Source organism: Seriola aureovittata, chromosome 13, assembly GCF_021018895.1.
Source record: "Seriola aureovittata isolate HTS-2021-v1 ecotype China chromosome 13, ASM2101889v1, whole genome shotgun sequence".
Lineage (NCBI taxonomy): Eukaryota > Metazoa > Chordata > Actinopteri > Carangiformes > Carangidae > Seriola > Seriola aureovittata.
The window spans coordinates 26,451,502-26,469,569 of record NC_079376.1 but is presented as its reverse complement, the minus strand read 5'-3'; the positions used below and the strand labels follow the sequence as shown (position 1 = coordinate 26,469,569).

General features: G+C 41.5%; 1 protein-coding gene across 15 annotated transcripts in view; it reads left to right on the top strand.

Moving 5' to 3' along the window:
- The window catches only part of nrxn3a (neurexin 3a), a 239,751-nt gene that overhangs the window by 12,120 nt on the left and 209,563 nt on the right, over positions 1 to 18,068 (top strand). For all 15 annotated transcript variants that reach the window (XR_008829349.1, XM_056393155.1, XM_056393150.1 and 12 more), the window contains exon 2: positions 205 to 1,353. Coding sequence is in view for 14 of the 15 variants with exons in the window: in XM_056393155.1 (XP_056249130.1) it covers positions 669 to 1,353 (685 nt within the window). In the remaining variant the exon portion in view is untranslated. The remainder of the gene's footprint in view (positions 1 to 204; positions 1,354 to 18,068) is intronic.

Sequence of the window (18,068 nt, the reverse complement as noted above, 5' to 3'; positions counted from 1 at the left end):
TACCATAGTACTTTCTACGATTGAGGAGGCCTACAGTACAAAAAAACACAGGTAACTATATCAAGAGTAGTGATATTTCTTTTTCATCCTCAGAAATCGTGCTGCTATCATGGGGTTTAAAGTACTATGGGGTGTGTGTTGAATTATTACTAAAGTCAATTCTGATGGAGCCATTTTAACGTTGTGCCTCTCTTTCTCTGACAGGGATGGAAATGAGAGAGGCCGGTGCATCCCTTGTCAGCTCCATTTCCCAGTGGACAACATGAAGAAGGAACTTCCACTCGCCTTAATAGACGGAGAGGTCCATTACATCAGACCTTGCACCATGAGTTTTGACACTATCTGTTTTGAAGAGTAAAAAAGCAAAATCAACATCACCACCTCCTGTTGCTTCTTTCATTTACCCTGCGGAGGAAAAGAACCACCACTCTGCAGACATTGGACAATTTACTGATGTGATTGACCTTAAGACTGTTAACCACAACGACTGTTCTCTTGTTACTGCCCTTTTCCCTTAAATATATATGTATATATATCTATATATATATATATATATATCTGCACATATTGTTGATAAAACTGTGGATCCCTGAAATTCAGTCTAACCACCATAAGATTTCAGTCTGACTGAGTTCCCTTGTTTTTGGATTAATAACTTCTTTGCAGCTATGGATCTTGTCAGTTTTTCTATCAGGCTGCAAGTGTTCCTCAGCACATGTATGGGACTGGAATTTTTAGGCACACCAGGTCAGTGGGCACGCTACCTCCGCTGGGACGCCAGCACTCGCGGTGACCTCAGTTTCCAGTTCAAGACGGAGGCCTCAGAGGCTCTGATGCTTTATTTTGATGATGGAGGTTACTGTGACTTTATGCAGCTGTCGGTGGTGGAGGGCCGACTGCACCTGCATTTCAGCATTGACTGTGCTGAGACCACAGTGGTGTCTGACAGACGGGTGGATGACGGCAGCTGGCACTTTGCCACTCTGAGCAGGTATAACCTGCGCACAATGCTGGTGCTGGATGGCCAGGCCACAGCTGACGAGGTGCGGCCTCAGCGTCAGTTCATGAAAATAGTCAGTGACCTGTTCCTGGGTGGAGTGCCTCAGGATATCCGCAGTGGTGTGCTCACACTGCCAACAGTGCGAAACATGCAGCCCTTCAGGGGCACAATTACAGACCTCAAATACGGCATCTCACAACCCCTGTTTCTGGGAAGCCTTAAGGTGCCCCTGGAATCAGAAGGGTGGTGCACTGTGAACCCATGTGAGAATGGTGGTACATGCTCAGTGGTGGATGGACAGCCAATCTGTGACTGCTCCAAAACGGAGTACAAGGGCCGCTTCTGCAGTGAAGGTACACACACCTTTAAATTCTCTCACACTGTCATTCATCCTGATGACTCCAACTGTGAAACAATCACTCAAATTTACCTCATTTCTTACATTTCATTTCTTTTTTTCTGACTATTTTTAATTATTCTTTATTGTATTATGTGAAAATTGTCTCAGCCCACTGCTGCTCCTGGGTTCAGACATATGACCAGTAATGCAGAATTGTGTGAACAAAGCTAGTTAAACAAAGTGAAGAATTGAGGGAAATATCATCCACGAATATTAATCCAAATAAACTAAAAAATAAATGGAGTGTTCGCTTAATTTTCGGAGAGCTGCTTGGTCGGAAATAGATCCAGGCATCTGCACCAGCAGGAAAAAAAAGCATATTTGATTTTGTCATTGTTTCCGCTCTGATTTCTCCTGTCCAATTAATTTGTCATGTTCCGTTATAGGAATGTTAAGACCAACATGACATGACATGGCTTTCTATCTCTCTAGTCTGAGGATTGTTTGTGCTATTACACCTGGTATCATGGGCTCCGAGGCAGTTCGACTTTGCTGGCTTGCTTGGCTCTGCCAGTCATTGCTATTATCCTTTTATATGTGTGTGTGTGTGTGTGTGTGTGTGTGAGAGAGAGAGAGAGAGAGAGAGAGAGAGAGAGACACTGTACAATCAGAAGCTAATCTAAACACGGTTAGCCAGTGAGGCACAGGTTAATGGCATCGGTCCTGCAGGCAGTGATAAGGACGCCTATAGAGAGAATGGGGCCTCCTGAGCCCCTTTTCTTCATCCAATCACAAGATGGCAGCTGTTTTATATCACGTCCTTTTGTGCTGGGAATTTTGCCTGAGCTGTGTTTCAGTCACTCTACAGCTGGCTGTCCCCAGACCAAAACTGGTGTCTATTAAAAGAAAGCCCTTTATTCATTTCCCCCATGTATTCCCTCCCTGCAGGCTAAATAAAAGGCACTTTCACTTGCTTTATGTAGAAACTTGAACTTCCAGTGATTTGATAAATCCTGAGCGCAGAACACTCTGTGATGATGCCTGTTTTGTTGTGGTAATTTGTGAACATGCCGTCAGCCCATGAAATAGATCCAGGCATCTGCTTTTTTTTCTGTGCTCTGAAAAAACTCTTGTCGTGTCCTTAATTATTCACAATCAATACAGATTCTTCAGGCTCCCCAGCAGCTCAGCAGTACATAATAATCTGACTCCTCATGAGATAATCAATAACACTTAGATGAGAAAGTTGCTGAAATCTTTTGTTTTCAATTAATTAATTTAGTTCACAGGTAATTTGTTTTAATGTGTTTGTTCTGCAGTTTTTTCCCTCCATCTTTGACTTTCAAACTGTTCTTCTTCACCTCTCTAAAACAGGGAATTTACATCCCATTTGGTCTGATGCCAAATCCGTACTTCATAAAAAGGCCAGGGAATGTGGAATTTGAAGATTAGTTTTTTTTTTTTTTTTATCTATCTCTGCCAGTGTTTGAAAAAAAGGAGAGGGGTGGTGGTGAAGGGGGGAGCGGTGTGTGTGTGTGTGTGTGTGTGTGTGTGTGTGTGTGTGTGTGTGTGTGTTTGTGTGTAGGGGGGGTCTGGTGTTTGGGCTTTTCCTCTTCTCTGTGTCTTGGTAGTGGCTGAGCTGCTTTGCTGTCGCTCAGCTGATTGAATGGCTGGCATTTACATGACAAGGTGGGCTCTGAGGGTACTGTTCATGCATCAGTTCCTCTCTCTGAGTCACTGCAGACGCATGAAAACAGTAGGATACGCGCTGGTGTGTAAAGTATTACAGAAAATCTGCAAGCTCAGCTGGCGCTTGCTTTGTCATGACACCAGGCGAGTGGATGTGTAGCTGCAGCTGCTGACTGGCACTGAGAGGAGGAGCCACACTCCTCTGAGCTGACCTCGCTGCACTGAGCACCAGAGCTTTGTTCCTGTTATCAAAGCATTACACGGTCTGGCATCTGTCTGCTCCCATCATCAAGCCTCTGATAAAATAATTCACTTATTATTCTTAAATTATGTCTAAGGTTTTTCATGCATCACAATAGTTCAGCATTGTTCTGGATCATCACTATCAGTACTTTGTTTGTATTGTTTTACCTTAGTCTGTGTAAGTCCAGCTGTTTTCTACTGAATGATGGTTCTTATTGCTTCTTTTTATTTATCTTATTCGTAATCTTCTTATTTATTTATGTAGGCCCATAACATCACAAATTTTTTAACTTCATTATTCTGTGTGTTAGTGTAAAGTTTTAAAGCTATAAATATATATATATATATATATATATGTATGTGTGTGTGTGTGTGTGTGTTATATTTATATTATATATTTATATATATTTATCTATTTACTTGATTATATGTTGTGACTATATTTGTTTATATTCAGTTTAAAAGCAAGTTTCTTAAAACAACATACTTATAAACATACTATATGTTTATAGGCCCATATTTTTCATGTTAAATTTAAACTTATATGCCTCTTTTTTATATTTATATATAAAATATCAAAATATTTCAATAGGCTTTGGGATGGGATTGGTATGGGTAATGATGACAGAAATATAAATGGAATGTCTTTAACTAGTATATTGATTTTAGAAATAACATAACGAATGAGGCAGATACAGTGTGGTCTCTGTCACTGTAGTAATATTTAGCTTGGTTTGAAATGACAATGTAAGTAACCAGGAACTTTGGATATTTTTTTGGTTCAGTTCTTGTCGATACTTTTTATTTTGCATGCAGTCCTGAATATTAGAACACATCTATTACATCTCCTATCACCACATGTATTTGTCATAATGTTGATACTGACGGTTGTACTGAGAGAGATGCTAAAACAGTGTAGTGGACACACTTCTTTCCTCTCTGATGGAATGAGTCAGGAGCTGATGGAGTGGTGAGTGACATGATGCAGTGTCCATTACACCTCACACAGCAACATACTGATGATTGTTCTTTGCTTTGCTACAAGTATAATTCGATTTGAATGATGCACTGGCAATAAGTGGCAGCAGGTCATTGTAGCTCTTTTTTTTGTTGGTGCAATATATTAGTGTATTTTTGTTGATTGACGTCTTTATTCTATGTTGTTGTTTCGTTTGACAATGGAGAAAATAATATACATGAAGGAAGAACTCCTGGCTTTAAAGTTTACCAGATATGGAGTTAAACATCCCATCCCGGCTGAGCTGAAAAAGCCGGGTCTAAGCTAAAGGCAAGGAGATGGAGATATAAGCCTTTTTTTACCATCGATTCTCATGGGAAATATCAACTCCTTAGCTGACAAGTGTGATGAACTGGAGGCACTTGTGAAGAACCAGAGAGCACATCGTGAGCATCACTGCAGAGATGCCAGAGCAAGTGGAAAGAATAAAGGTGCAGGACTGGTTCTGCTTGTGAACAATAGATGCAATCCCGGTCATATCACAGTGAAGGACAAAAATCTGTCTTAGACCGTTATATGTACCGAGGGAGTTCTCACACATCGGCACCATTGTTGTTTACATTCAACCACAAGCAGAGACTGCAGTGGCATGCATTCATTGCAATATCGGGGGATTTTAACCATGTCACTCAGTATGTTGACTATCCCACAAGGGAAAATAAGACACTTGATCTGTTATATGCAAATGTCAAGGAGGCCTACACTGCTTCAGCTCTACCACCACTTGGCAGATTAGATCATAATCTGGTTTTTCTTCAAGCCTTTCTACAATCCCTGTGTACTGAGGCAGGCTGCAACCACCCGCTCATTCAGGAACTGCACCCCGGAGGCCAGTGAGTCTCTAAAGGACTGTTTTGAGTGCACAGATTGGAATGTACTGTTGGAGTCACAGGAAAATGATAAAAGCAAGGACCCTGACCTTGATAGAATGATTGAATGTACTACAGACTACATTAACTTCTATATGGACACTGTAATACCAGCAAGGACTGTACACTGCTTTCCAAACCACAAACCTTGGATCACCAGTAAACATCAAGACCCTCCTCAACCAGAAAACCTGACACTGCAGCTGTCCGTCCACACTGGGGTCAAGTCTCCTGTCCTTTACAGCGGAGGAGGTGAGGGTGGAGCTCAAGAGACTACTTCCTGGAAAGGCAACAGGCCCAGATGGTGTTTGTCCGAGGCTGTTAAAGGACTGTGCACCCCAGCTGGCTGAGCCTCTCCAGAGAATCTTTAACTTAAGTCTACAAACAGGAAGGGTCTCGGTCCTGTGGAACACATTATGTCTTCTTCCAGTACCTAAAGTAGGACGACCGGCTGGGATAAATGACTACAGACCGGTGGCCCTCACATCACACATCATGAAGACCCTGGAGTGGCTGCTTCTCCACCTTCTGAGGCCACAGGTTGAATATGCATTAGACCCCCTACAGTTTGCCTACAAGGAACATACTGGAGTGGATGATGCCGTCCTTTACATGCTCCACTGGGCCATTCTTACTTGGATGAGCCAGGTGGTTACATGAGGATTATGTTCTTTGATTTTTCAAGTGCATTTGGCCTTCAGTGAATGGAGTGACAAAACTGCCTCCTTCTGAGCACCTCCAAAACCAAGGAGATGGTCATTGACTTTCGGAAGTCTAGGCCCACCCTTCAGCCAGTCAACATTCGAGGGTAGGACATTGAGGTGGTGCACACTCATATACCTAGGTGTGCACCTGGACAGTAAACTGAAGGGGCAGAGCCGGCTCTTTTTCCTCAGGAGGCTCAGGTCCTTTGACGTCTGCAGTGAAATGCTGCACGTTTTATCAGTCATTGGTGGACAGTATAATTTTTTATGCTGCTGTCTACTGGGGCAGCAGCATGTCTAACATGAATACAATGAGACTTGACATGCTGGTCAAAAAGGCTGGGTTTGTGCTTGGCAGGAGTCTGGACTCACTCAGGACTGTTGTGGAGAGAAGCATTCAATGTGAGATGGAGGCCATCTTGGACAATATCAACCATCCTCTCCACAACATTGGACAGAGGACAGGACAGAGAAGCAGCTACAGCAGCAAACGTCTCATCTCACCGCGCTGCAGAACAGAGAGGTTCAGGAGATCATTTGTCCACACTGCCAGGATATACAACAACTTGGCCAAAGGACGTGGACTAATTTAATTATTATTGTTTATTTATTATTAAATGTTATTATTATTATCAACAATCAGCTAATGGACACATGGATTTCCTGTAAGGGATTGTTGTGTCTGTGCTCTGCTTCACAATCCAGGTACCATAGTGTTGGACCTTACATTGTTTATGAATTTATTGGCTATTGTTACGACCCCAGTTTGCGGTTAGGGGCTAAAAGGGAAGCAATGTAAAACTACAGTTTTTAGGTAAAGCAAAATTTATCATGTAACCATGGAGGGAGGCACAAACAAGGTAAGAGGAAAACTAAAGGAGCTGAACAGGGCAAAATGGATGCTGCTCAACTCAAAAACAAAATATAACAAAAAGAGGACTCTCTGACTACATTCCGATGAACAAAAAACAACACAAAAAAGCAGCACCCCTGGTCCAAATGTGGCTGACAACTTTTCTACAGGTGTGCAGTCAGTGTTAAACTTACCCAGTCCCCACCAATGGCTACAAGCACCTCCTGCAAAAACACAATTCGAACAAAGAGATACAGACGAAAGCTGTCTGTCAACACCAGCCGCCCTGAATGATGTGCGGGCCAAGCTTTCAAACCTTCTTCTCGTCTTCATTTGAATGGTTGCAGCTGTGGATTGGACTGGCAAAGCCGTTGCTGCACCAATGGGAGACACTGACCGTGGAGTTGGTGCCGCCTCCTCTCTGCTTCGAACAATCCCATCGTGGAGTCTGCACAGCCTGATTACCAAACTGACAAACTGGCAGCAGCCATAACAGCTATCATAAATTAAGAAAATATCAATATAAAAAATACTAATATTAAATAATAACTTGAAAGTCCTCTGGGACACCAGCCTAAAATATTAGTCAAAACAGCCAATATTGGTTCCGTCTCAAATTATACTATTAATCTGGAACTCTGATTAATAATTAACTTAACTTACTTATACTACTTATACTTATCTTATAAATAACTAACCAAAATACCATATGAACAGTAAGTTGAAGTTGAAGGACTAGAGTTTTACTGAGTAGAGGTTGACAATACTTACATACGTGCAACATTAAACACACCAGTAGTTGTACTTAAAGACATTTATTTACAATGTAATGTAATCTAAAGTATGTACAGGTGTGGTTGTGTGTGCGTGTGTGTGCCTGTGTGTATGGGGGTGTGTCTGTGGGGACACAGACAAAGGCAGGATGGCTGATTCAAAATGGTTGCTGTGACCACATGGCCTGAACAAAGAAGACTATACAAGATGGCTGTACACAAAGAAACTACTCATAAGGGGAAGGTGTGAGTTTCTTTGTTAGCCTTGCTCATGTAGCCTAAAGGTACCAGGTTAGAGGGAGAAGGTACTACAGGTATGTGTGTGAACATAAAAGTATTCAATTAACTGTGTGACTAACCACAACCAAAGCAAACATTTCAACAACAAAAAATTAACCAACATGTACTATTAACAAAAGTTAAGACTTCTGCTGCTTAGCTGTGCTGTGCTATGCTAGGTGAGGTTAAGCCCAGTCAGTTAACATTACCCAGACCTTGGAACAAAGACAAAGGTCATTTCCAAGGTTGTTGAAGAGACCAATAAGTTGGATGGCTTTCTGGTGGAGTGAAGTGCTGTCCGGCTGTGTGGGCTCTGGGTTGGAGAGGAGGTTAGCTGGTTTCCTCTTTGTTCTTCTCACAGAGTTAGCTGTTCCATGCTAACTCTTCTGTGGCTCCTGTTGCTTGAAAGATCAGATGACAGACTTTGTGTCGTAGCCGCTGGCGCTGAAGTTAACACGCTGTGTTGCAAAGCAGAGTGAGGGAGAGTTTTGCAGTCTGCTCTGGACAGGCCAGCAGAAAAGCTGTTGTTCCAGGGAGCCTTTTGCTGACCTGGTGCTGGGAGCTTTGTTGCTCCTTGAGGAGCTGAGAGGGAAGAGGAGCTGCTGCTCCTGAGCAAGCCAAGGAGAGAAGAGAGAGAACAAAGAAGGAGATCTGAGGTTGTCTGGTGACACCCTGGGGGTTCAGATGTCACACACTGACCAACATTCACTGGTCAGTGAGGTCACTAGGGGAGGGTCTCATTCTGCTTATTGATTCTGGTTCTTATTGAGCCTCCATTTCAATTCCACAGTGGTATTTAAATAACAGGTATCTTTATTCGTTTAAGCATCAACAAAACATTCACAAAGGAAATTGAATTTACTATTTACAAGTATTTACTACAATTAAAACATGATAGATAAAGATCAATCTAGACCACATACGCAGCAGTTTTAAAGATGATTCATTCATTGTTTATTAACAGCCATGATTGAAATACAGTAAAGTGCATATTATGTCAAAGAGTTCTTAGTGAACTGGACTAATGTGATGCTGTGTTGCTTAAAATGTTTTCTCAGGTTTGATGTGCAACCTGCAGCTAATCAGCTTCACACATACTTTTTTAAATTTATTTATCGTCTTTCACACTGTTGTGACATTGGTCATGCATGCTACTCTATCATATGGAGTTCACTGTACTGAGTTAGTGAAGAACTGTTGGAGCTGCAGGGCTGAGATAGCCATGTACGTCCTTGCAGATCCATAGAAACTGATGAGAGAACCAAAATTCTTTTTTTTTTTTTACACAGGCAGCATTGGGAACGCCAAATAATAATAATCCTACGGGTACAATGGGAATCATCCATTCTGATAAGAAAATGGCTATAAAATGCTGCATGAGACCAATATGGAGTACCACCAAAGTCCATATCAATCATCCTCTGGGAACATGAATATCCACAGCAAATCATGAAAACAAACCAATAAGGTGATAAAAAGGACATAGCAGATCATGCATTTTTACATTGGCCTACATTACGATAAAGCTTCTATTTACAACCATTTTAATAGTGTTGCCCCACAGTGGCACTATTTTGTAGGTGAGAAGTCTCTCTCAGCCGTTCTCAGTCGTTCTTATATCTCTAGGTATTTTATACATGTCCTCCTCTTTCCCTCTCTTGTCCTCTCTCCTCGCCTCACCACCCTTCAGCCACTTCAGAGCTGTGTTGTGTGACTCATTGAGGCATCAGTGCAAGTGCAGTGGTGACTATGGTTTCTGGGCCACTTTTCCTAACCTTGATTTAAAGCCTCCACATTGGGAGCTGTTCCCAGTGTTGATGTATGTGTGACTCTCCCTCTCTGTCTCATCTGCCTGGCTGCCTCCTGCGAAGCAGTGATAGGTGAGTGACAGTAAGAACTCCAGCAGCTTGCAGAGAATGTGGACTGCTGATTCAGTGATAAATAACATGCTTAATGCTGCTTTTTGAATACATTGGAGAGAGCGAGACAATGACATGAACTAGCCTGAGACACTAAGCATCACATTTCTGATACATGATAAACATATTATACAAAAGTGCTTACCAGAAAAGCAAACACAAACATTACAAGTGTGAATGCTGTAAAGAATCTTTGTATTCCCTGCTCTCAATCTGTACAGACAAACTGGATCACACACACTGAGTCCTCAGACACACTCTATTTGCAGCCTAGTGCACTATACAGTATTTTCTTGGCTCTATATTACTAGTGCTATCTGAATGCTAAAGATGAAAGAAAAAACACAGAACATAGAGGCCAGATTCTTATAGTAAAACACTGAGGTTGAGTTACATATACAGTTTTACTTCTATCAGTACAACAACAGAATAAGTCTGCTCTCATTCTCTTTTTTAACACTAATACTATTTTCATTCATTAAGTAACTCCAATTCACAAACATCCAATCAATTACTTTGTCATCTTTGGTGACCTCTTGCAGATATTTCAAATCAAAAGACCACAGCAAAAGGCGGGACGATGCTGCATTTACACCAACTTCAGCCCTGCATGAAAAAAGCAGTCTTCATTCGATTGCATGTATCCATTCCATCAGAGCAGTGGGGGTGCCAACACAGATGATGATCTCATATGTTCTAACACCAGTGGCAACAGTTGAAGCTAAAAATCTAATGACTAAGTGGAAGTGATATCGCTCCATAGAACAGCTTCTGTCCCATAAAGCATCTGATGCCTGTTTGCATCCATCATGTTGTTCATCGCCCTCTTGTGGCGGCAACAGGGTATTGTCTGAAAGCTAGCTTGACTTTTAGCTCTTGTAGCTAGTTTCCTTAATTCTTGTGGGCCTGACATCTCCCATTGACAAAGGCTAGGGCTGGTCAAGCACAGAGGCATGTTATTGGAGGTTTGTACATGTGCATTGAGAAAATCTTGGGCTCTAATTCTCAAGCTGTCCTTAGTTATGTCCTGATCCAGGAGCCGCAATGTGGTTTACAAAGGTGTTTCCCCGCGAAAGCCAAACCAACATGAGATGGTCTGGCCTACAGAACATTTTCCCTCTGCATCACCAGCTGTGCCTGTTCTTACTGTTGCATCACAAAACGCTCCCCTTGTCATTCTGAGATCAGTTATGATATTTCAGCATAATGCGCAAATGTGTGGAAACATGATCCTGCTAAAAAAAAAACATTACCACAGATTCATACTGTTCTAACCAATAACACTTTACTATATGGTACACAAATTTGCATTGTAAAGAATGAGTGAAGAACAAATGAGGAATGAACCGATGGTTGATGTGTTGTTGGAAGCAGTTCCCTGATAACTTCTAATCCAGGAATATATTAAATACTATAATACTATCTAGATACTATATTAGTGAATCATTAGGTAATGATTAGTTCATAACTATCTGTAAATCGATCATAGCCCTACTTTCTTCATGAGGTTTTCCTGATTAACTCTGAGTGGCACAAAACAGTAATTACTTATTCAGTACTACTCCAACATAAGTTACTCATTTAGTGTCCTCTCACATAAAGTGAACCATCAGCCTCAACAGCACACTAATAGGTACTTAATAATTACTAGTGATGCATCAGTACTTCATGATTATCTTATCTACGTGTAGATTATCCTAGTAACTAGAATGCACACCGGTCTTCACAAAATCGTCTGTTTCAATGCTATCAAATGTATGATGGTTCATTATGATTATTATTAATATTATAAGTCATTATGAATTTATTATGTGTACGTTGTGTATTATAAAATTTACATACTTACAAATTTGGGGAAAAATATGTTTGAATCACTTCAGTAGAATGGCCCATATACAGATTAATAAAGAGCTACAGTTAATCTGTCTGTCTGTCTGAGTCTTTCAGACACCATGTAACACTATATACCGTTAACATTTTGACAGAGAAATTTTTTCAATGATTAAATGGTTGAATTACATATGACGAGCATACTTTAAACCTGATGGCCTTTTAAAACAGACAACACAGCTACGTACACACAACCACTCTCCCATTCTCTTGAATGGTCCTGATAATTACCTAATTTATCATGTTTTGAGTATATTGAGTAGTGTGGGGGGTGTGGCCTGTGTGAGTGGGGGGTGTGGCCTGTGTGAGCCTCTTTGAAACCAGGTTAGTCCAGGTGAGGTGGCCTGTATTGTTTGCTTGTATTGTTTGAATTGGTTTGTAGTGTTCATATTTTTTCAAGTGACTGAGAGTAGTGTGTCTTTGGCTGTTTATGTGAGTTTGTTTGTTTTAGGTGAGTTGAATGGTGTGGTGTTGGAGAGTGGGGGGGTGGGGGGTGGGGGGGTAGAGCACAGCCTAATCCGGCGGGTGAGAGTTTAGCTCAAAAAGGCATCTCTCCTTGACTCTACCTCCCTCATTCAAAATGGCCGCCACTTTCTCCAACTGTTTAGGGGAGTTTGTTTGCTGAATCTGCTAGTGTGTTTTGTCAGAGTTGATGATGGTGTTGTTTGTGGTAGCATAGGCAAGATAAAGAAAATAGTGGTGGTGTGAGGAGCAGTGATGGCTGGCATTAGGGGAGTGACTCTGGGACGCCAGTGATCACTGTCTAGCCTCCTGGAGGTGTCGTGGGACCAACTAGACGAAACACTGGTGAAAGGAGGTTCCCACCTGATGACCCCAAAGACATGTTAGTTACTGCTCATTAGTCTGTATAGCTAAATTAATAGTTATCATAGGACATGTTAAGCTTAGGGAGCTATTCACTGAGTCTGGTCCATTTTCTGTAGCACAAGTTTTGTGTGTTTACCTTAAATGGGTAGTTGGTATACTTGCTGTATCTTTAAAATGTGTGTCTTGTGATTGGTCTGTTTCCTTCTGTTGTGTTAAATAATTTTGTTCTGTGATTGTTGAACAGTGAGAGCTAATCAGGCTTATTGATTGTAAATGAATTTAAATATAGGCTACAGATCAGCATACAGATTGCATTTCTTGATGATTTCAACACCATTTAAAACCATTTGAAGAAGGCCATGAGGAAAAATTACTTAAACTTATTATCCACAGTCAGACATTCAGAAACCTGTTGGCATGTAGCCACTGTAAGATGCCAAGTTTGTCCTCAAGATCAACATTTTTACATGATGAAGTGTCTCTTGAAGCATGTTTCACAGCTTAAGGTGTTAGTTCAAAAAATTACGTGTTGACAGAGATGACCATGGCGAAGAGTAGTGCACAGGAAGTACACGGGAGGGAGTAACCACACAGTCACTCACCACTCCACACAACAGAACAAGATGTTTTCAAGGCCTGACTATACAGTAAGGATCTAACATGAATAACCAGCTAATGATCTACTAGCTGTATGTGGCTGTGTGCCGTTGTTACCCCAGCAGGAGCAGATGGCCGCTGTAGCCCCTCCTCAGATACCCCTGTGTCCATATCAACATTAAAACATGGCTGCTGATGAAATAAGTCAGCAAGGAGATTAAGACTGTTACAATGATGATGATGATGAAACCAATAATAATCAAGCCTTCTGCACTGTACTGACTCAATGAATGAGTCATTACCGTGTTTGTGTGTGTGTGTGTGTGTGTGTGTGTGTGTGTGTGTGCACACATACCTTCAACACACTGGTTCCATATCTATAACACACAGAAAACAATCAGTTAAGCCACAGTTTGAAGCAGAATTTGATATACCTCATTAATCACGGTGCTCTCTCGCTTTATCCAAAACATCATGAATCATCCCTTTAAGTAATCCATCCCTTTAAGTAATCCACTTTGAGCTCTAATCCCCCACTATCCTTGCGTCACCTTTGGGTATTGAATTAAAAGCAAATCATACCTCACCTAGATGATGTGTCCACCAATGAATAAATACGTTTGTCGAAGCTGAGGCAGATGGGGGGAGTTTGTGAAGAGAGCTGGAGGATAGAGATGTGTTACATTCATAACACTGAATTCCCTCATCCAGCTACTGGAAACTGTTGCATGGTACCTCATTAAATTTATGCATTTATTATTATTATTATTATTGTTATTATTATTATTATTATTATTGTTATTATTATTATTATTATTATTATTATCATCATTGTTATTATTATTATTAATAATACTAATAATAATAATAAAGTTTATTTGTATAGCACCTTTCAAAAAAAATGTAGCACAAAGTGCTTTACAACAAAGAAATGACAGGCAGCGAGTGCTTTACTTGAAAAAGCATAAAATGAACATAGCATGTACAGAGAGAATAATAACGGTCCAAGGCAGCTCCCTTGAGCAACCCCACAGCAGATGTCATGTTTCTCACACACATGATCTCCAGACCTCCCTGTGATGTATATTTTGAACCAGTTTAACAGCCAACTTTTCAAGACGATTGATTGAGATGTTATGGTTAATTGTATCAAACGACTTAGGTCTAAGAGGACAAGAATTGAGACCTTATTTTCATCAGAGTTTAGTCTGAGGTCACTGATTATTTGAGTCAGAGCAGTTTCAGTGCTTGTGGTTCAGTGCTGAGTTTCCAGCATTCTCTGTTATAATCTTGGAAAAGTAATCTTTTCTTGCCAGGCGTACTGCTGTATTATAGGCAGATATGGCTTCTTTATATACTGTATATGCCAGTGAACTGTGAGTCTAGTTTTCCTCCATTTTCTTTCCTTGCTTCAATCTTGTCATCTAGAAATGCTTTTGAACTAAAAATTCCCTTCTAGTCCTTGTTAAAGTAAAGCTGGCATAAAAAACACACAGTGCTGGTCAGAAACTCCACTACTGATACATGTCAATATTTAAGCCTTTTGTTTTTACTACATGGTGTTACCATGTTGATGGGTGGCTTCATTTGCATGTTGGGTGAGTTCAAGGCTGTCCAGTAGATTTAGGAACTCCATCGCTTTGGAGTCAGTATTTTTATTGATATGAATATTCATGTCTCCACTCATGATTAGCTTATCATATCTAGTGATACCAAGTGAGATCAGCTCTGAGAGTTCCTGCAGAAAGAGTGATGAATCTCATGGTGGCCGATATACTGTAATCATATGTACCGATAGTTCTGCTTTCAATTTAGAGCAAGATAATCAAATGATCGACCCAGGTCGATGTCATGACACACTGTGAAGAGAAAATGGCTGCAATCCCGCCTCCTTCCCTGTTTTGTCTGACTGACTGGTAAAAATGAGAGTTTGGAGGACAAGTTTCTATCAGTGTTGCTACAACAGTAATGGTGTTTAGCCAGGTCTCAACTAGAAACATACAGTTCAAGTTCTTTTCAGTGATCAGATCATTAATCAAGAAGGATTTGTTAGCCAATGATCTGACATTCAAAAGAGCTCATTTCAGCTGTTGGGGATCTGTGACAGGAAGGGAGACTGGTTGTGGCTCACGATTGATAAATTGAAGATTATTGAGATGGTCTGTGATTTCTAATATATGTTTGACCATGCCACCAGCTGTTTAAAATCACCGGTATGTTCAAAGAAGCGGCATGGGGTCAGTCTCATCTCAGGTGGACACCTGAGTGGTGATGTCTGTGGTTCTTGCTGTTTAGCAGTTCATCAATTTGACTGCTTCAGCGTGGCAGCTTTAACTAACCCCATAATCGGTGAGGATGATGTCCGCAGGGGGGAGTCCTGATTGTGAATGAGACATCCTCCTAATGCCTTGTGTAATGTGAAGCAGGGGGTCAGGTAAGGGGGGAGACACAGGCTGACTGCCTGTAAGCATTGTCCTGTGTGTAAGATTCACACAGGAAAATGCTAAGTTTTTTTCAGTAATAGGGAAAAGTCTTTTTTCAGGATCTCAAAGCCAGTTTTCCCTCACAAAATTTCAAGGGATCCAGTGAAGATAAAAATGTTCATATTGCTTTGGTGTGTAGAGAGGATAGATGGCAACATCAGTCAGCATCCTGACAGTTGTGTCAGTCATGGTTAGATCTTCAGTCTTCAACGATTTTTACATGCTTAGTTATTTAGTCCACAATCAAAATCTCAGGTGTGAAGTTCATGGCATTTCTTTGGGCCCTTGGCCTGGCAGTGGTTTTGGGGCTTTCTCTTGAGTTTTCAATGATTTTCTATGATCATCATCATACGCTTCTTCCCTGTGTTCAACATGATTAGCCACGTTACTCCAGACATACATTCATTTTGGGGCTATTTCTTGGATTTTGTTTATCCTTGATGCTGGTGTTATTAGCTTTTCTGGGTTCAGCATCGTTAATTTTGTTCTGTTGTGTAATGACAGTTCAGGTGGTGGAGTGAGCGTTGGTGCTGTCCTTTTTGATGTTCTGCTGGATTTGCCTCTGGATTTGCCTCTGCCGTGGACAACGTCAGACGCAGTCCCAGCTGGAGTTGATGCTTTCGGTCTAGCTCCAATGCAGTGCCAGTATGAGGCATAAGGGAAGACTGGTCTGGGAGCCCCTGCAGCTAGTCCAGTGGTATTAGGACATACCCAGGGGAAAGTGTCAGTTAAGTCCACGACGTGACACTCCACATCCGGTGTACCTCAGTGAAAAAAAATCTGTGTCTGTCCGTTAGCATTTGGTAGCTCTGCACCTTGTACAGTAGCTGCTACAGAGTCAATGTGTTGCTCATTCTCATGTATGTATTGGAGCGTTTCAATCTTCTTCTGGAGTTAGTTATCCTCTCAATCAGTCGATCACAGTCCGAGCAGCTCACCAACTTTGCAGGGTTTGCCGTTATCTTGTCTTCAGCAAATCCACTATAGACGTTTTCGTTAACGCCAGTATAGACGGTAATAATAGCTCTATTTGGAGAAGTAGCCTATAGGAAATTAGAAAATGCAAACGCAAAGCATAAAGAAAGCAGAGAGCAGAGGAAAACAAATTGGCATGCTTCTGTGTCTGCATCATTTTCTCTGTCCAAACACACACACAACCACACACATACACACACACACACACACACACACACACACACACACACACACACACACACACACACTACAGTCTGATGACAGGGACAGCACACACACACACACACTACAGTCTGATGACAGGGACAGAGGCACAATACAGGGGAAGTAAACTACCAAAGGAAGTGGGTCAAGATAGAGAACAAATAATGACAAATAATGACAAAATGAAAATAATGACAGAGCAGGAGTGAGGGCGAGTAAATCCAGCTGATCGTCAGAAGAAAGGCAGAGAGAGGATGAGCTCTGAAAGATGGATTAGTCAGAAAGTCAAACACATTGGAGAAGGAGATTTGTTATTGTGTGTACCTCTCAGGGAGATGGCCAAGGTGGACAGCTGACACTGGAGACTGTATTTAATATCCAATCTTCTAACAGCTAAACTGACCCAGAGTTCACCATAAAAGGGGCAGCATATTTACCTAAATGGAAATCAAATCTGAGTTCAGATTTTCAGTGCATGCATAAAAAAAATCTAAATATGAATAATATAAAAAAACAAGTCCAGTAGAGTAATTGTGTACTGTACTGTAAGTGTTATTGGGCTGTTGTGCTGCAGTAAAGACCCCTCATAAAGACACATGTTGGGACTCAGTACATTTGAATTGGTGGAGACCTTTTTCTTTTGCTCTACAGAACAAAGAACTCACTCCCCCACAATTCCTCACTGTTCACACCTGGGGACAACCCTCCCCAGGGACCCCAGGGACCAGTGAGTGTTGGTCACTGTCTGACATCTGAACCCCCAGGGTGTCACCAGACAGAACCAGATCTCCTTCTTTGTTCTGCGTCTTCTCTCCTTGGCTTGCTCAGGAGCAGCAGCTCCTCTTCCCTCTCAGCTCCTCAAGGAGCAACAAGGCTCCCAGCCCAGGTCAGCACTGCTACCTGAGACAACAGCTCTCTTGAAGGCCTGAGAGGACAAGTGGCTGCGACACAAAGTCTGCAAGCTGATTTTCGGAGCAACTGAAGACACAGCAGATGGCGTGGAACTGCTAACTCTGTAAGAAGAACAAAGAGGAACACCGAGACTACACAGTCCGACAGGAATTCACTCCTCACTAACACTGGACTATACCACAACACTGGAAAGGACCTCTTTCTTGTTCCAAGGACTGGGTAACGTTACTGGGCGTAACCTAACATTGCACAGCATAGCACAGCACAGCTAAGCAGCAGAAGTCTTAACCTTTGTACATGTACATGTTGGTTAATGTTTTGTTGTTGTAATGTTTGCTTAGGTTGTGGTTACTCACACAGTCAATTGGGTACTTGTATGTTCACACACATACCTGTATTACATCTCATTTTCTAGACCCTGCATGCAGCTAACCTCCCTCAAAGCATTGACAATCTCTATGCAGTAGAACTCCAATACCTCTACTTTCACTT